The following is a 21,081-nucleotide window of genomic DNA, read 5'->3' on the forward strand; positions in this document are numbered from 1 at the left end:
ATGCAGGAATTTTTGTAACATTTTAAAAATCATTATGCCCAACTTTAGATTTTTCTTTATAGCTTATAGTCTAGCTATTCTAAAAATAAAACACATTGAATTACTAGTGCTAGTACTAAAAATAAAACACATTGAAATACTATTGTTAGTATTTGACATAGTAAATATATATGAAACATACATTCTTCATAGCTATCACAACTATAGCTTATCACAAGCACTGGCTATTTTTAATGAGCAAATTAAAGAAGTATTTGATATAATTAATACTTTCTGATTGACAGGTCAGTTGCCTTGGTTTTGACATATAGGAAGAGTTTTAAGTTATTTCTATGAATTAGTATTATCAAAATCATCATTTTAATAGTAGGAAAGTTTTACTTTCATTCACCCTTGAAATGATAGCTACTTACTTTTTAATAATTTGCAATTTGCTTCTAAGATTTTTCTAGCAAATCTCTATATACTCTATCCACATTTTTGAAATCCTTAGGAATTTAATATTCAATTTAAACAGTTGTTATTTGTAAACATAGAAAATAATACTATACCATATTTTTAATTCTACAATTTTCTACAAATTGCGTTTTCATATTCTTAGAAATGAAAGCTGTTACAGATAATACAAAATATCTTTTTTCTTATCTAACTTGTGATTTCTGATTTCTTCTGCTTTTCTTTTGCTTTTATATGTGTGCATGCATTCATGAATACATTAGAAATACTAGATAAGAAAACTATATAGTCTATAAATTAATAGGCTTTTGATTCCTCTGTGCTCCTGAAGAAATTTTAGTGTTGGTCTCTAAGCGAGTCTAAATGAGTGAGATGGTACTATTCCTGAGGTTTCATATAACCTACTTGATAGCAAAGATGACAACACTATGCTTCTATTTGTAGCACTAGGCACATGAGATATTCTGAAAAACATTCCTACTAAAAATCAGTTAAGATGTTCAATAAAATGAACAGCCTCTTAAATACATAGGGGCCTTTTTATGATCATTTCCAGGGTTCAAAAATAAAGAAAACACTGAGGGCCAAAAAACCAGAAAGAGAGCTACAAAAAATGTGTGACAAATTGTAAAAGCACAGCATTTGCTCATTTCAGACACTAAGAGATAAGGGCATTAAGGGTAGTTAGTATGAGACACAAAGAAAAGCTCTCTGTGCCTAGGCAAAATCAAGAGTTGAAATTGAAAACTCTTCTAAAAGTTTAGACCTCTAAGGGACTTCAGACTTGGTGGAGAGGTCGGGGTAAAAAAGAACCTAGGAGCAAAGAAGGACAAGAAAAGTTGATGTTCAGCCACCCTCACTACAGGTATATAAGTAACACCTTCCCCAAGAATCTTCATCAGCCTTTCTGGCCTCAGTTCTAATTTATAATGCAGATTTGGTTGAAGAAATGCCAAGGTAGAAATTAATATAAAACAATCTCAACTGGAAAGCCTCAGGATATTTGGAAGAAGCAAGAGCAAATCCACTTTTGCAAATCCAAATTCCATAAATTGGGTCTCTATAGATTCTCACCAATAAATATTAATAAAAAATAACTGCATAATAAAAGAATACCAGCTAAAACAGACTACCTCAAGCAAAAGCTGCAGAAAAAAATAAACAGCAGTATTATAACCCCAAGGAATTTGGATATTAGATTCATTAAATACAGAAATAAAATTACCCTATTTAAAATGCTGAAGAAAATACAGGAGGGAATTAAATTAAGAGGTACAGACTTCCAATTACAAAATAAATAAGTCACAGGAGTGAAAAGTATAACATAGGGAATATAGTCAATAATATTTTAATAACTTTGTATGGTGACAGATGGTAACTACACTTATGGTGGTATGCATTGCATAATGTACAGAATTGTCAAATCACTGTCTTGTGCACCTGAAACTAATATAATATTATGTATACTTAAATGATAAAAATTTGAAAAAATAATTAGCTGTAATGTCACCTATACTTCAGTAATAAAAACAATTAATGGAATTTTAAAATAAGTAAAACAAATAGAGACTATCACAAAATTCCAAACAATGAAATGAAATATATAATCACTAAAAATGTAACAGATGAATTAAATAATAGATTAGATACAGCTGAGAAAAGAATTAAGTACATGAAGTTAGATCTGAATATTTTAACACAGAGAGACAATGCTAAAATGAAATGCAAGAGGAAGTTGAAAAATATGATGAATAGAAAGAGAAGGTGTAGCATATAATTATTCTAATGTATTTCGAGCTATTTTAAAACATCAACAGTGGAATCCAGCTGAGAGAAATAAAACCTTCAAATTACAGAGAGAAATTAAATGTCAACATACAAATGTTTGCACAGCTACACTTTCACGGAAGAATTCAGTTCAAATAAACATCTCTTCAGGAAAAAAAAAAAACACAACAACAAAGGGTTTATGAGCAAGAAATACTCATGAAAGCAACTTGAAAAAGAAGTACTTCCAGAATAAGGGAAATGATTCCAGAATTTGTTAGGAAATTAAAGGGAAAAATTTTCTGTAAAACCAATAATTTGAATAAATTACTTCAGTTAAAACAATACATAGAAAGATGCAAATTCTTTAAAATTCTCTATGATGCTATTTTCAGTGTGTCAAATTGATCCTCAGCCTCATTTATAATTACAGGTTTTTTACTAGCCACGTGGAACTTCTTTTTTCCTTTGGATAGGGATATTCTATATGCTCTAGGTGAAAGGACACACAAAAACTTTGTCAGGCCCCTTAAATTCCATGGGAATATATAACCCATTCTTAGGCAGTCATATAATTTATCAAAGCATATAGATATTCCTATTTTTCAGATACTATCAACAGATGTTGTCAGCAGTATATCATCACCATAGTAAAAACTCTCAGAAGAATAGGTATTAATTCTTTAAATGTTTGGTAGAATTCTGCTGGGAGGCCATCTGACCCTGGATTCTTGTTTGTTGGGAGATTTTTGATTACTGATTCAATTTCTTTGCTGGTTACTGGTCTGTTTCTTCCAGTTTCAGTTTTGGTAATTAATATGTTTCTAGGAATTTATCCATTTCTTCCAGAGTGCCTAATTTTTTGGCATATATAATATTCTCTTATATTTGTATTTCTTCAGTATTGATGGTGATCACTCCTCTTTCATTCATGGTTTTATTTATTTGTATTCTTTCTCTTTTCTTTTTGATAAGTCTTGCTAGAAGTTTATCAATCATTAATTCTTTCCAAGAACCAGCTCCTAGTTTTGTTGATCTGTTCTACTGATTTTTATTTCTATATCATCGATTTCTGCTCTAATCTTTATTATTTCTCTTACTCTGCTGGATTTAGGCTTTATTTGCTGTTCTTTCTCCTAACTCCTTTAGGTGGAAAGTAAGTTTGTGTATTCAAGGCTTTTCTTGTTTCTTGAGAAAGGCCTGTATTGCTATATCCCTCCTTCTTGGACTGCCCTTGCTGCATCCCAAAGGTTCTGAACTGTCATGTTTTTATTTTCATTTACTTCCATGTATTTTTTAAATTCTTCTTTAATTTTCTGGTTGACCCATTCATTCTTTAGTAGGATGCTCTTTACCTCCATGTGTTTGTGGTCCTTCTAAATTTTTTCTTGTAGTTGACTTTAAGTTTTAAAGCATTGTGGTCTAAAAATATTAATGGTATAATCCCAGTCTTTTTGTGCTGGTTGAGACTTGATTTGTGACCCCGTATATGGTCTATTCTGGAGAATGTTCCATGTGCACTCGAGAAAAATGTGTATACTGCTCCTTCAGATGGAATGTTCTGAATAAGTCCATCTGGTCCAGTGTGTCATTCAAAACCTTTGTTTTCTTGTTGATCTTCTGCTTGGATTATCTGTCCACTGACATGAGTGGGGTGTTAAAGTCCTCTACTATTATTGTATTAATATCAAAAAATTTCTTTAATTTTGTTATTAATTGGTTTATATATATTTGGCTGCTCCCAAGTTAAGAGCATATTTACAATTGCTAGATCTTCTTGTTGGATAGACCTCTTTATTATGATTTAGTGTCATTCTTCATCCCTTATTACAGTCTTTGCTTTAAACTCTAGTTTGTCTGATACAAGGATTGCTCCTCTAGCTTTCTTTTAATATCCATTGGCATGATAAATGGTTCTCCATTTTCTCTTTCAATCTGGAGGAGTCTTAGGGTCTAAAATGAGATTCTTGTAAACAGCATATCAATGGGTCTTATTTTCTTTTATCCATTCTGATACCCTATGCCTTTTTATTGGATCAGTTAGTCCATCTACATTATGAATAATTATTGAAAGGTATGAATTTAGTGCCATTCTATTACTTTTAAAGTCACTAGTTCTTTAGATTGTCTCTGTTCCTGTCTGGTTTTTATTACTTTTGGGCTCTCTCTTTGCTCAAATGATCCCCTTTAATATTTCTTGTAGGGCTGGTTTAATGTTCACAAATAGCTTTAGTTATTGTTTGTCCAGGAAACTCTTTATCTCTGCTTCTATTCTCAATGAAAGCCTTGCTGGATAATGTATTATTGGCTACATATTTTTTCCAATTTAGTACTTTGAGTATATCATGCCAGTTCTTTCTGGTCTGCCAGGTCTCTGTGGACAGGTCTGCTGCAAGCCTTGTGTTTCTACCCTTGTAGATTCAGGACCTCTTGTCCTGCACTGCTTTCAGGATTTTCTCTTTATCTTTGAAATTTGCAAGTTTCACTATTTTATGTTGAGGCATTGACATATTTTTATTAATTTTGAGGGGGGCTCTCTGTGCCTCCTAGGCTTTAAAGCCTATATCCTTCCCCAAATTAGGGAAGTTCTCAGCTATATTTTTTTCAAATAAACCTTCTGCCCCTCTCTCCCTCTCTATATCTTCTGAGACCCCTATTATCCTGATATTATTTCATTGTATGGAATTGCTGAGTCTCCCTTCTCTAAGTCTCCCTTCAAGATCCAGTAGTTGTCTTTCTGTCTTCTTTTCAGCTTCCTTATTTTCTATCATTTTCTCTTCTGAATTACTGACTCTTTCTGTTTTGCATCAGTTATCCTTGCTTTTAGAGCCTCCATTTGGGACTCCATCTTGGTAATAGCATTTTTAATCAGCCTGCCTAGATCTTAGTTCTTTAATAAGTATAGTAAAGGATTCTCTAGTGTCTTCTATGTTTTCTTCCAGCCCTGCTAGTATCTTTATAATTGTTGCTTTAAATTCTACTTTTGACATTACTTATATCCGTATTGATTAAATCCCTGGCAGTGAGCACTACCTCCTGTTCTTTCTTTTGGGGTGAATTTCTCCGTCTCATTGTTTTATCCAGAAAAGAATAGAAGAAAGAAAGAGAAAAGACAATAGTAACAACAACAACAACAAGAGGAAAAAACAAGATAAAATAAGAAAAAGTCAAACAAGAACCGAAACAGAACATAGCAGAAAACTAGATTCTGGGTGTCCTTTGGTCTACTTGTTAAAAGAAACTAGATCCCAAAATAAGAAAGAAAGAAAGAAAAACTTATATATATACAAAAGTAAAATAAAATACAGTGAAAGGAAACCAAAAATAAAAAAAATTATATATATAACATATATATTAAAATTAAAATTAAAAAAGAATAAAAAAGAATTGAAAAATAAGAAAATAGCTTTAAAAATGATACTGAAAGACGAAAGAGTAATAAAAAAAAAAAAAGAGGGCAGCCCGGGTGGCTCAGCGGTTTAGCGCCGCCGTCAGCCCAGGGTGTGATCCTGGAGACCCCGGATCGAGTCCCACGTCGGGCTCCCTGCATGGAGCCTGCTTCTCTCTCTGCCTGTGGCCCTCTCTCTCTCTCTCTCTCTCTCTCTCTCTCTCTGTTTCTCATGAATGAATAAATAAATATAATCTTAAAAAAAGAAAAAAAAAAAAAACATGAGTGTTATGTACTGTTTTCCCCAAGAGCTGAAGCTTTGCAGTTCTCTAAGATCAGTAAACTCGGTGCTAGCCTGTTGTTCGGGCCGATCTCCTGGGGGAGGGGCCTGTTGTGCTGATTCTCAGGTGCACTTGCCCTTGTGGAAATGCCCTTCCCTTTGCTATGGGCACGAGCTCAGTGTAAGTGGCTCTGGATGCTACTACACGGTGCTGTTTTGTTCCCTGAAGGCTTTCAGCAGCGATAGGCAGGATGGAAATGGCAGCACCCCTTTCTCTAGCCCCAGAGCTGAAAGTGCACGCCCCTTACTCTTCAGTGAACCCTCATAGAAAAGCAGTCCATCACCCTTGTCTCCCCGGTTTCTATGGGAGCTCTGTGTTCACCCAGCCTGGGACGAGCATTTTCATCTGAGGCATCTGTGACCAGTTTCAAAACTCCAAATTTTACTGACTCCTACAGTGTGTACCTGGGCTGTTCCTCCTGGGGAAGGGAGGGGGGGTCTCCCCACACTTCTGCCTTTTGCTGGACCCCTGCCAGGAGAGGGGTCGCCAGACAGTGCAGCAGTTCACAATTTATGACAATACCCAGCAGAAAGCCGGCGCCTAGACTCACTGCTTCAGGTGGCTTCTCCGTCCCGCTGTGCCTGGGAATTCTGCCTCACTCAGGCACCTCTATTCTTGTGATCCTGAGACCACACTGTCCCACCTGGGATTCCACTCTGCCTCCCCACCAAGCACCTTTATGCCAGGGATGTACCCCACCGTAACAGACTCCTAAAAGTTCTGATTTTGTGCTCCACTGTTTATAATACTTTGCTGTAACCTCAAAAGGAAGCTACCTCCCCTCCACTGTATCCTCATATGTATCTCCCCAGATTCAAGTCTGCATACCTCCTGCTTTCCAAAAAGTGACCACTTTTCTATCTGTAGAATTGCAGCATTTCTTTTCATAAATCTCAAATTGATTTTACAGGTGTTCAGAATGATTTGATAACTATCTAGCTATCCCAGGGACCAGACAAAATTAGGGTCCACTATTCCTCTGCCATCATAACTCCTCTCCTAATGAATCCTTTAGGAAGATAATATCTGGACTTATTAACCAATAATATTCTGTTTAATCACAGAATTTAATAAAATAAGAACCATAAAAGAGGTAATTATAATTTTAAAACAAAATATTAATAATTGCATTGTATCAGTATTACCTTCACTTTATAAACTTAGTGATAGGATTTATATGAAGCTCTTTCTGGGGAACATAATAAAAGACTCGACAAAAACACTCAAATAATATTTTTCAAATTTCTGTTGAGTAAATCAAGTCTATTTCCATTATAAAAGAAGAATAGCAAACAGTATTATGTTCCTTTTAGTACCAGGAATTACAATAAAGTTGTATATGGATAATTTGTGACCCATCGCATTTGTAGCATTACTCGTATGTTAGTATGTCAGTTTCTGTGTTTAGATCATAGAAGACTTTTATTCAAGGTTAAGGGGATTATAACTCATACTGTAGACAAAGGTGTTCCATTTCTATTCAGAATGAATAACATTGATACTGCTCAGATGCATTGTGTTCAGGATAAAGATATTAATCTCTTCTGTGTTTTCTTTATCATAAAGAACTCCATGGCGCTCTCCTGAATAAAATTTCAATGTGTTGTTGTTATTAATTGACTGTGGTCCTGATTCATACTATAGAAATATGTTTGGTAAAAAATACTAAATTCATGCACAGTTTTAACTTAAGATATTTATTTCCAACTCTGTACTCTAGGTTCTCATACCTCCCTTTGACAATTTGAGTTAATTTGTTTAATATAACATAACTTAGGGGATTTAAAAGATCCTCCTTCTTAGTTAATTTATTGGTTTTTCCATGAGTCAGAACTGATTTTAAATTTTGTTAACCATAAAAATGTTAAGATAATTGCATAGATCACCCTATATGATCTTTTAAGACAGTTAAACATTACAGATGTCTGTGTTGTAATCAGAAGTCACCAATTAACCATTGCCTGGCATATTTTATAAGATGTTTAATACATATTGTTGTATAAAGACCCTGGTTTTTTTTTCATTTATAATTGGAAGAAAAATAAATTTGGAGTATGTTCAAATAGCATTGCCTGAAGAGGCTTTGGAAGCAGCGGGAAAACACTCTACCTAACCCCAATTAGTCTTGTTTTCCACATTCAGGGCAGTTCTGTTTTCAAACATAGCCACTAAACATGATGATAATGAAAATTAATATGGTTAGAAAGCAATTCGATAGCAACTGTTTATTGTTGGTAATTGTTGTTTCCTGTCATAACTTTCGTAAAATCTGTCAGCTCTGAAAAAAAGATTCAAAGAGTGTATGAGCTGGGAAATAGGCAGGTGTGCCCTGAATTATACAATAGATATGCTCCAGCAAAGTAATATGGAAGTCATTTTTTTTTTTTTTAGCAAATTGAATTATATATTTTTTTGTTGGTGGTGATGAGTTCACTACTTCTCAGAATAAGAAAACCTGATTATGGATCCCAGTAGTTTAATTCATATGTGAACCCTTATGTAAATACTATTTTCTTCCAGAAAAATTTTTTGTGGATTTATCAAAAATGTGAAAAGACTAACCACAAAAAAAGTGCTAAAGCCCCATCTCTATAGTCTTTTCTATCCCATTTTAATTATGAGAATTTTTTGTTTCTTTTTTTTCCTACACTACCACAATCATTTTATCTATATTTGTCTTTTATTTATATTTATCTATATCTGTATTTGTCTAAGAATGTATCTGCCTATACTGTGCAAAACTGATCATGCCACAGGGGGATACAAAGATAAATCAAACACAGATCCTTCCATCAGAGAATGAACAGTATGAAAGGGTAGATGATGTAGGTTTTTTTAGACCCTCCCTCTTATTTAATCTTAACATTTCACATGAGGCTCAGTGCTCCTCAGTGACAGCAAATGTTGGGAAAGGGATCCCTCCAAAAATTTACCATATAAGAAAAATAAACTTTACGGATTCTAGCATGAGGTTTTTCTTCCATGAAGCTAGATTCTAAGCTTCGTGAGGGTGAGGTCTTCATCTATTTTGCTCACTACAATATTCCTTGACTGATGCCTGGCATGTAGTATTCACTCAATAAATATTTGTTGAATTAATGAACCACATCAGTGACTTCCAGTAAAACAGGTAAAAGTAATATAAAGAAACAGTGTCTAAAACCATATTATGGTTAAGCTAACAGACATGCACTATCCAAGCAGTTGCCAAGTTATACACTAAAGATTCTATTAACTTAAAATCCAAGTCTGTCTCTTTGTAATCTTTATCATTTTTCTCTACACTGGCTGCATCTACATTTCTCAAACTTCCTCTAGTGCGAACTAGCTACATTGCATTTTAACTTGATTGGGATATATTTTTCCTCCTTATAATATATATTAAAAACTTGATTGGCATATATATTTTCTCCTTATTATATATGCATTTATATTTTTATATATATTAAAAAGCAGTGTATGTGCAGTTCATTATCTGATAAACATCATATTACATCTGGCGGAACTCAAACTTTGTTATGAGCTTTCTTCATCGCAAGCAAGCTCTTCCCCCAATGTCTTCTTAGAATTCATTTATTTAGAATATTCTGTTTCTGCTAATTAAAGTTAATTTACATGCCTCATCCAAAATAACAGATTTAGTATTTTACCAATTCTACACAAGATTTATGACAACCCTTACTGGCAGTAAAAAATAATGGATGCACTAAAACATTTAGAGATACAGTATGATAGGGAGTTCAAATTTGAAGTACTATTCAAAGTAAGCCTTGAGATAAAGGAAGATTTATATAGCTAGGGTTTGTGGGAATGGAACATAAGCAGAACCACAGAAGAAAGCATGGTTCAACCTTACCAGTAGGTCTGTGTGTGTGGAGCCACTGAGAAACAAGACCATGGAGGACTTGGTTTACTCCATGGGTAGATGAATCATTCTGTAGTTAGGAAAGGATTTTGACCACAACTTTTAGATGATTATACCTGAGTAAAGTTTATGTGACAGCAGTGACAGCTAACAGACACTATAGGCAGGGAGGCGTTAGAAAGAAGCTATTGAGTTGAAATGTAATGAGAGCTTAAATAAAGTCAGTGATAGCAGAAGGAAAGTTGCAAGATTTGATCTAGGAAAGAGGTGACAGGAGGCAGCAACTAGTGTGAGAAGAGATGAGTAGTTAATGATGCTGAATTTCTAAGCCTGGGAGAGTAAGTGCTATGAATAAGAAAACGGAGGAGGAGCAGGTGTAGATAAAACATAGATGAACTGGTTGATCCAGGATGGAGTGTTGGAAGCTAAATGCATTATGGAATGGTTGAAAGAACAGTCTGCAAAGAAGCTCTTGGTCAGGTGAGGAGATGGTCAAAGTGCAGCATAGTGTCATGAGAGACAAGGAGAATGTTTTAATAAAGGAAGTAGTAAGTATTCAGAGTTTTCTAGGCATATGAGAACTAATGCAGGATTTGCTAAGTAGGCCTAAAAACAGATCTGTGAAAAAAACATATCCAGTAAAATACAGAGCCAGGAAGATTAATTTCAAGAAATTAAAGACTGTGTGTAGAAAGCCAAGGAATGGTAAAAATATGTGATATTAAATATTTAAGTTACCATATAACTTAAATCAAGTAGTTTCCTAATACATAAATTATATTTATATCTGACAATACAAAGTTATGGACTTAAACAGGATGATAAAAATAAACCCTTTCACACACCAAGATATAATGCTATCAAAAAAATGAGATGCCATATCTAAAAAAAAAAAGATTTAACTAGGAAAAATTCTTGATATAAAAAGACAGCATTTAAAGAAGAAAGAGGATTTTAAAGACAGGATTTTGAGGAAATGTTTTTGTAGAAAGCTGTCTTGTTGGCCTCATCCCTCACCTTCTCACACCTATCACACCTGGCAGTGTTTGAGAGTTGCTAAAAGTAGATCACTTGGAAAGGAAGACGATGGACCAACATAGTCATACCTTTATACCTAAGAAAGAAAGCCAAAGCAGTCTCTGTGTATGTGTGTGTGTAGAGACAAGGGATTTCAAGATTTCCAAAATCCTTAAAATGAACTCTACCCTCACAGACAGTAGGGCAGGGAATGCTGGAATGTTTCCCAGGGACTATAGACTCCCCTCAGAAAAGAAATTTGGTCTAGGGCCATTTTTATGTTCTACCCAAGTGGTTTTTCTAGTCAGGTGACTGAGACAGCCTTAATACTCCCCTCAATTTGACTAAACTTTTTTTTTAAGATTTTATTTATTTGAAAGAAAGAGAGCAAGAGAGAGAGAGAGAGAGAGAGAGAGATTATGGATAATTTCTAGTACCCTGGGATCATGACCTGAGCCAAAGGCAGTTGCTTAAATGACTAAGCCACCCAAGAGCCCCTTAACTAAACTTTAGACAGTTGTCTTCCTCACTCTAGGTCCCAGACTTCACTTGTCTTAGAGCATTTATTTTGGAAAATTTTCTATTGTAAATTCCTTCTTTGCCCCTTTTGAGATATAAATCTTAGTTTTACAACCCAGGAATGTCTTTCTTCAGGACCTAGAACCATGTCTTTGACACGTAAGCATGAAAAAGATAGTGGCCCTATCTCCCAGTTTTGTGGGAAGGTAGGAGCCTGACTTCAATGGGTGCCTTTGGTCCAAGTTGTAAATGACCCTCTGTGATGAAGATAGGAAAAAGTTTATGTTTTTTAGGGGGTCAGACCAATTAGCAAACACAGGTAGTTTATGATCCCTCACCTCAGCTCTTAAAAACTCTCTTTTCACCTTTCGTTATATTCTTTGTTTTGTCAAGCAAAGACTGAATTCTGACCTCTCCTTTATCGCAATAGCTTTGAGTAAAGTCTTTGTCTGTTTAACTTTGTCCAGTGCAACTTTTACTTTGACACAGGCAACTGGTTGTCAACAGCAGGAGTCTGTGCTAAAATGAAAAATCAATGTGGGGCCAAGTTAGAAGTGACAAGCCAAAGGCAGGCAATAGCACAACTCCTAGGAATCGTAGTTGGCAAAGGATTTCCAAAGAATGCACAAATGCTCATGAGTCATGGGGTTGCCAGATTTAAGAACTAAAAATATAAGGCACTCAGTTAAATTTGAATTTCAAATAACAATTCTTCTAGTGTATTTTGTGAGATGTTTAGTACATGCTTGTACTTCATACTAAAAAATTGTTTATTGTTGATCTGAAATTGAAATTGAACTGAGCGCGTTGTATTTTATCTGACATTTCCACCACAAGAGAAACAGTTTTAAACATCTGCTATTCCTAGAGAGTGAGAGCCTGCGTACATCAGTTGCCAGTTCTTATAGCTCTCCTTTACTATGTACTTCTTTCCACTCCGCCTTGCCACCTCCACATTTAAAGTCAGATGTGGAAAGGGTCAGAAACAGCAGCTAGCATGAATGGAAGGTGGTAAGACAAGAGAAAGAACAGAAGACTGCTTCCTCCTGACCCTGAAGGCAGATAGTAGGTATCAGGCGCTCTACAGGTCTTGGCTAGTAGAGGAGGGTAGGTGAAGGAAGATTTAAGGGTTGATAAATTTCTTAGACTGGATACTAGTTTCTGAATCACTATAATGATAACTTGGAAAGAAGGTAAGATTCCTAGGAACTGCCAGGTTTTGATCCAGAGGCAGAAAATACTTTCCCCTTTGTGAGACAGAAAAAAACTTGTATTTCCACATTCCATGTTACCCTTATTCAATGTACCAAGTCTACAGCCCTAAATATAAGTATATGACCATAAAATAAATACTTTTCAAGTTTTATGTGCCTCTATATTTCGAGATTAATCATTTAAAGGATTAATAATTCTAAAAGGATGACGCTAAAAAGTTAGCTTTGCGTATTATAGTAATACCACTTACAAAATAAGTATTATTGGAAAGCATTAAATATTAACAAATATTAATTTAAAACCTTGCTACGTGACAATTTTCTAATCTTTTTGTGTCACAGATTTTTTTGTTTTTTTTATTGAGGTATAATTACATCAAATAAAATTCATTGATTTTAAGTATATAATTTGATGTACAGCCTTTCATATCAGAATACTTTAAGAATCTGATGAAAATTATTATTTCACATATACAGGGACACAAATTTTCTGTTTTCCATCCATGTACAACAAGTTAAAATTCTTGCTTCAAGTCTTCCTCTGAACTGGTGGTTGATTATTTGAGACAATGACTTCACAAATTTATTATACTGATATATTATACTTATTAAACTAGTATCCAGTCTAAGAAATTTATCAATCCTTAAATCTTCCTTCACCTACCCTCCTCTACTAGCCAGTATATAATATCAGTGTCACCTTTTGAAATGAATGCTAACTATAAATGCTGTATTCCTACCTACTTCATTAGCAATAGAATGCCATCAGAGCACATTTACATGACTTTTTTTTTTTTTTTTTTTTTTAGATGCAGGTTTATTTTTTCCATCTTTCAATGGGAATTCCTATCTAGAACTGCCTTTTTTTACAACACTGGATGAGTTCAAATTTGTCCTGGAGAAGGAACATAACAGAACTGTTACCATCTACTTGACTATAAAAACAAACACTTTGAATGGAACTATTCTCTACAGTAAGTATTAAATGTTTAACTTCCTGTATGTCATGTTTTTTCTCAAATGTTAACCTATTGAAGCAATGAATTATTCATTTAAATATTGTGGAAAAACTTTTCTAGCTTAGTGCATGAAGCATTATCAAAAGGAAATCTTAGTTCTTTCTAGTTTTCTTTAGAAGTTTCTTTAATTTATGAGTCATTCAATGGAACATGACTTACAAACAGGTTCTGAACCAGCAAGGAAGAATATAGCAAGCATATGAATTTGATGGCATATGGCTATAACAGTAAAACATAAATGCTGCAAATGTTTCAGAGCATATTTTTGTAATATACATCACTAAATATGATTGAATTCAGTATTTGGTAACTTGGAAGAAGGCATTCGAAAGCTGGAATTCATTTGATAATTGGGAAAATTCCTATCACTCTTTTAACATTATCCTAACTGGCTTGAAAAAAGTAGTATTAACAGTATCTGTTTAAGGAAATGCCTCTATATTTAGGGCTCTCTACATTATGCAGTGTGCTCACAAGGATTCCTATACCAGAATTTACAGATTTCTTTCTTGTATGGCTAAACATCACTAAAGTAGATTACATGCTGTATTCCAAATCTGACAATTGTTTTATTTCTTTTGAAATGAATGTTCAATAGTTTTAACAATTCCTTATATTGGAGGTATAATGTCTTCAGTATTTGAATAGATTATCCACTCTAGGGCAACTCATTATTTCGAAAATTATTTTCTCCTCTACTTTGAAATATTTTGCAAAAAAATCATTCCATACTTTGTAAAAATATTTAAACCTTCATATTATTTGGCTATGAGTAAAATGTTTTAAAGAAGCATTTTTGGTATGCCTGGATGACTCAGTGGTTGAGTGTCTGCCTGCCTTTGGCTCAGTTCATGATCCAAGGTCCTAGGGTAGAGCCCTGCATCAGCCTTCTTGCAGGGACCCTGCTTCTCCCTCTCTCTCTCTCTCTGTCTCTCATGAATAAATAAGTAAAATCTTATAAAAAAAAAAAAAAGGATTTTTGGAAAACTGAAAATTTGTTTTATTTTAGAAAGAAACTAATGTCAGAACTAGACCAGCATTATTTATGTCCCAGAAGTGTAAGCAACCATGTTTAAAGGATGGCTTCAGGGCAGCCCGGGTGGCTCAGCGATTTAGCACCGCCTTCAGCCCGGGGTATGATCCTGGAGACCCAGGATCGAGTCCCAGGTCGGGCCCCCTTTGTGGAGCCTGCTTCTCCCTCTGCCTGTGTCTCTGCCTCTCTCTGTGTGTGTCTCTCATAAATAAATAAAATCTTTAAAAAAAAAAAATGGTGGCTTTAGGGACACCTGGGTAGCTTAGCTGTTGAGCATCTGCCTTTGGCTCAGGGCGTGATCTTGGGATCCCGGATCGAGTCTCACATCAGGCTCCTTGTGAGGAGTCTGCTTCTCTCTCTGCCACTCCCTGGATGTCTTTCATGAATAAATAAATAAATCTTTAAAAAAATGAATAACTAATGACTTTAGAATGTCTGGTGTATTTATATTTAAAGAGAGAGAGAAGAAAAGAAAAATTTGTTTTACATACAAAACCTAAGTTGCGGTGGACAACTATGAAATTTGGAAGTAATAGTACATTGCAGGGGAAAGGAAACAACACAACACAGAACAAAAGACACAAACATAATAATTTAAAGTCCCAAAGCAAAGTGATTCTCTGGCTTTGCAGTTTTTAAAGTTATATAAGAATAAAAGTTGTTTCTTTGTAGAAAGTATGTTTTTACCTACTAAAAACAGCCAAAGAAGCAGCCAACCTCTGGGAATTCTTCTCCTCTGGGCTCGTGCTTCTGGCTCATATCTATACTTTCACTCAATGTGCTCTTTTTGAAAGCCATAAAAATACATGCCATAAAAATAAATAAATAAATAAATAAATAAATAAATAAATAAATAAATAAATAAATACAATAATACGTGTGTGTGTGTGTATATATATACAAATATATATATATATTATATATACCCTGTCCACGTTGGTACTTTAATTTAAACCAATAAACCCAAACTGATGTTAGTGCCATAGAATTATTTTTGCCTTTTGTATTCAATGATCTACCAAAAAAGAAAAAATCAAGCTAGAAATTATTAGTAAAATAAAACAATCAAAAAAAATGGTGCCATTGTAATGATTATCAGTTTCTTTCTGTGTCTTACATAATTGTTGTCCCTGCATTGGACACATGGAAGCTGTTTACTCACAAGAGTTTCATAGCCTATAAATGGGGAAAATATTTTTGTTTGTAAAGCATTCTTTTTGTTCATTTGTAAAGTGGTAATTTAATCCTACACTGTTGGGAATACCTCAGCAGAATGTTTCATGGAGTTGTTGCTCTCAGTCCTCTTCGAATTTATCAACCTCATAAAAGCCTCACACAAATGAACGCAAAGATTTTTGTGATTTAGTTAAACATCCATGGTTTAAAAGATGTCCCTTAACTTGACTTAAGGGCTGATATTCTTTCTTTTGAAATCAGTATATTACATGTAGGAGCAATTAAGAATAGTAAGAAAATTATAACAGATGTTTCATTTTAGAGACTAGAGGTTGATTTTTGTCTTGTTTTCCTTGGTTGTTTGTTTTTTTTAGTTTTGTCATTTTCATTTCCGGACATCTCAGGAAAAACTCAATTCCATGCTACAAACACGTATTGAACACTTGCGTTTTACATCACCCAATTTTAAAGGGAAAAGGATAAGGAATATCAGGTTGGTAAGCCAGTGTCAGCTTTGAATTATATTCCTAGTTCAAAACTGTAGATTTATCTTTTTCTCAGTTTGCCTCACCAACTAATTGATGTTGAAAAGGAACAAAAGGAAGATAAAACTGGAATCCTTATGGGGTTACAGTAAAAATCCTTAGAAAGGATGGTTTAAAAAAGAACTCTCTGTGGGAGAGAGACAGCTCTGAGAACAGCAGTCAAGATGAAAAGAAAGCTTTTTGAATCTGCCACTGAACCAATTCAGAATTCTGGAACCCCGTCAAAGGAGCTACTAATAGGTCACGGGAGAAGGGATGAGACCACACAAAACTCTTTAGGTGCACTTTCAGAAAATGAGCTCTATTCGGCAAGCGTTATCAATCAGGGGGTTTCGTCATGGGATATATTACTATGCAGTTGAATCCATTCTGTGCTACTTCTTTGAAAAGAAATAGCATGCCCTTTGGAAGTATGTGATCTTTGAGAATTAGGAGCAGACATCTGACCAAGTTGCAGGAGGCAAATTGCATGAGCAACTCCAGTGAGAGAACAAGATTCAGAAGTAATCTTCATATTACATAATATTTGTATTTAAGAAAGAAAGTAAAGAAGGACTAGTCTTAGGTTTTATTCCAGGTAGAAATGGCCAGAACAAGTAGGGTCATTGGGGCCTCCTTCTTTGTACATTTAGAGAGGACTAAAAGAAGATATTGCTGAAGAAAACAAATAAAACCTAAAGAATCTTAACATCTGCCCTTCTCTATAAAATGATTCCCAGTAGAATACACAATATCTTCATTAGATACTTATTATACCAAGGCCAATGAAATCCTACAGTATTTCCTGACAACATATTAAACATCTTTTCCTGGAGAAGAAAGTGTGCTCAGTTTTAATCAGTTTTACAATGTGCACTGTAAAAGTATTTGAATGTCTTTGTCCCTCCTTAATAGCTCCCAATGGAGCTTGCTCCAGACGGAGATGGGTGGGAGTGGAGTTGAAAGCATAGATGGATGAATTCACACATTGCCATTTATAGGATACACAAAGATTTCTTTTCATCATATCTTATTTTTTTAATTCAGGAAAGTCAAATTCAACAAATTTTAACGGAGTGCCTAGACAATGCATCACACCCTTCTAGGCACTGTGAGCTACGTACAAAGATGAATAAGAAATTACCTATACCCATTTCTCACTATTTAGGGGAGAGATAATATGTACATAATTCTATGAGAATAGCTGACTGTGATAGGTCTTATAATAGGAGTATAAATTAAAAACTAGGGCTGAGTAAAGAGATTCATTACGTTAGAAATCTGTGCTTATGCCTCTTCACTAAATAGGGAACACCTCATAATCTGGAATTGTGTTTTAAATCTCTGTTCCTCCCACCTCCTCAGTACTTCACCAGTGCCTTGCATAGAGTAAGCTTTTTTAGAATTGTTCGCCAAGTTCTGTTGGTGACTTATCTAACTTTGATGCTTATGATGAAAAATTAATAGACATTGAAACCTTATTTTAGGAAATTATTCTGTTAGTAAGTAAGCAAAAACAAAATGGTGCGTATTTCAAGGGTTTACTCAAATGTAGCTTCAATCAAAGATAATTTTATCCTGAGTTTACTTTAACAACCAGGAACAGAAGAGGGGTTGGCAGTTCTTTCCATAATGGACAGGGAGTAAATATTTTTACAGGCCACACAGTCTCTGTCACAACTGTTCAACTCTGCCACTCTAGCATGAAAGCAGCCATAGACCATATGTGGCTCTGAATGAATGTGGCTGTGTTGCAAAAACACCTTTACTTAAAAAAACAAGCAATGGCAGAATGTGGCCCATGGGCCATAGTTGGCCAACCCTTGACCTAAAATGTATGTGATTCATTAAACTTCTCTTGAAAGAGAACAGCTGTGTTAAGAGAAATTAAACTTATTCCTGTGATTGAAATTTATGAAGAAATAAATCAGTGAGAGATACACTCTGTTTCTGAGGTAATTACATCAGGAAATGGACCAGTGAGGAACAAACTTGCTTCTGGTGGACAGAAAGGAGCAAAAGCAAACAAATGAGCCCATTCAGGGATTGAAATTCCTGCCATGCCCATCTCAAGAACAGTATAATTCAGTTATTAAGAAAATTACTATGGAGCTAGACAACCTGGCTCCGCCATCTGGGCAAGTTACTTAACATCTCTGTGCTTCAGTATCTATAAAATGGAATCATATTATTAGTAATAATACAAAGATATGAAAAATGTGTTGTAAGGATGGAGAGAGTTGTCATATTTAATGTACTGAAAACTGTGTTTGGTTCATGGCAACATGAAGTAAGTACTAAATATTTTTTTCAGAAAATGTTTTAACCCTTCCTCCCTTATAACTTGCCTGGTAAGGAGTCTTGGGAATTAGATGCCCAGGATGCTATATTCTTGTCTAATAGGTGCCATTAATATTGCATCCATTTGACAGAATTATCCACTGTGGAAAAGAATATTTAGACTATAAAAAAAAAATCTTGGAATCAGGAATGAGATAGTAGTGGAATGAACAGTAGATGCAGTTTTTGGTTTTCATTTTTATCCATTTCATCCAAATGAAATGAATAGGATTCATTTCCTCTAAGAATCGTGTGTTATGAGTTATATTTTCTTTCCTGGTTAAGCACAACTAACTGACCCAGAGCCATTCTGCAGCAGCATGTAATAAGCATGTGTTAATAATTAATTGTGTGTGCCAGGCTGCTGCCTGAATGCATCAGTTCTCCTAGAACGTCTCTGCCTGCCATTCTTTCACTAACCGACTAGGTCACCCCAGCCACGTTCTCCAGGTTCTACCTACTCACTACGTGCTACTACTGCCTGTGTTGCCCCTGTTGCTCTAAAATGTCTTCAAACCCTGAGCCACTGCTACTAAGATTGCTGCTAGGTTTGCTGCTGCTGTATACAAATGCAGACCTCTAAGGAGAGCCAGGAAAGGGGATTTCTTAAACTGCAGAAAAAACATGTGTGCTCAATAGAGAACTCAACAGAGAACTCAGTGCAAGCTCAGAGTTTAGTTTTTATTACATGCCATGAAGGGGGCACCAGTGATGAGAGGATCATTCGACCGCTGTGCCATAGGCAGTCCTGATGGAAATGTCAGTCAGTAACCAAAGATAGACTCGAACCCAAGTTAGCTGTGAGTTAACTGTTCTGTATTTTGGTTTGACGACAAATAATACCGATGCAATTTTTATTTTCAAGTTCACAAGGTTTGAAAAATGTATATAAAAGTGTTTTTGAAAAATACAAAGTACTTGGGGTTCCAGGGTGGTGCAGTTCGTTAAGCATCTAACTCTTGGTTTCAGCTAAGGTCATGATCTCAGGGTCAAAGGTCGTGCCCCCCTCACTTCAACCACACTCAGCATGAGTCTGCTTAAGATTCTCTCTCCCTCTCCCTCTGCCCCTCTCTCTGTCCCCACAGTGCTCACTCTCTCTCTCTCTCAAATAAATAACTCTTTTTTAAAAAGAAAAATATGAAGTACCATATAAAGGTGTGGTGTTTTGTTTTGTTTTAATGAGAAAAGGTAGGAATCCATGTCACTTTATAGGAATTTCCAAATTTGACCATCTATGTATCTGACTTAATAAACATATTATCTTATTCATCATTTTTAGCCCTATAAGGAATGATGTTGCACTTTACTTGAATTCAAACTGATGACCAGTGAATCTCTCCTGAATGTTTATTTATACATGATCTCAAATCAAATTGTCATTGATGTTTGGGAGTATTCATTACAATAGTTCAAATAGAGAAAAATACCAATTTTTAATGGAAGTAGTACAATAATTATTCTACCTTCAGTATTTCAATGAAGTGATACAGTACCTATGCTTAGAATTTTTTAGATCTAAGGGCACCTGGGTGGCCCAGTCAGTTAAGCATCTGCCTTTGGCTCAGGTCATGATCCCATGGGCCTGGGATCAAGCCGTGCATCGGGCTCCCTGATCAGCACAGAGTCTTCTTCTCCCTCTCCCTGCCCCCTGCTCATGCTCTCTCTTGCTATCTCTCTCTCTTAAATAAATAAATAAATAAATAAATAAATAAATAAATAAATAAATAAACATCTTAAAAAAAAAAATTTTTAGATCTACAACCCAACATAATAACCAAGCAAACCAAAATTATAAAAACGAGTAGGATATCATTCTTTCCCCCTCTCTGGCTTATTTCATTATTATTCTTTCCTTATAAGACTAAATATATACAATATATACATATATACTATACAATATATATATAAATATAGGCTATATATAGTTCATAAATTTTAGACTCAAAATTATTAGGGTTATCTCTCTAAAATACCATGATATCTAAATTTTTAAGTAATCATTACTGTTTATTATTCTAAGCACCATTTTTATAAATCATAAATCAGGTGATACAATCAGTGATTTCATTAGTATAAATACAATTCAGGAATTCTACATTTTGTAAAGTTTCAAAATATTTTTGAATAAATATTCAAAAAACTTAAGACATAAATAAGTCATTGAAAAAAATTACTACATGGCCTAAAAGCATAAAGAACTCTTTCAAAAGGGTATGTCACGCTTTTCTGCTAATGGATTGTCAAATGTCTTTTCAGTGAAACAACAGAATGACTTCCCTTCAATGGCCTAATATTGACATCTGCAGCTTTCAAGTTCTGTCCAAAGGCAACAGAGATTGGATATTATGGGGGAAAAGACACTTTTCACATTTGTCATGTATCACAGAGAGAGAGAGAGATTCACATTGGCTTGATGTCTTTG

At 34.7% G+C, this 21,081-nt stretch overlaps 1 protein-coding gene across 1 annotated transcript in view; it reads left to right on the plus strand.

Annotated features, from left to right (window-relative positions):
• EYS (EGF-like photoreceptor maintenance factor) overlaps nt 1-21,081 on the plus strand; it is a 1,514,868-nt gene that overhangs the window by 1,212,624 nt on the left and 281,163 nt on the right. The window contains exon 29 of the mRNA XM_077903501.1: nt 13,377-13,545. Coding sequence (XP_077759627.1) covers nt 13,377-13,545 — 169 coding nt within the window. The remainder of the gene's footprint in view (nt 1-13,376; nt 13,546-21,081) is intronic.

This window comes from Canis aureus, chromosome 7 (genome assembly GCF_053574225.1).
Source record: "Canis aureus isolate CA01 chromosome 7, VMU_Caureus_v.1.0, whole genome shotgun sequence".
Taxonomy (NCBI): Eukaryota; Metazoa; Chordata; class Mammalia; order Carnivora; family Canidae; genus Canis; species Canis aureus.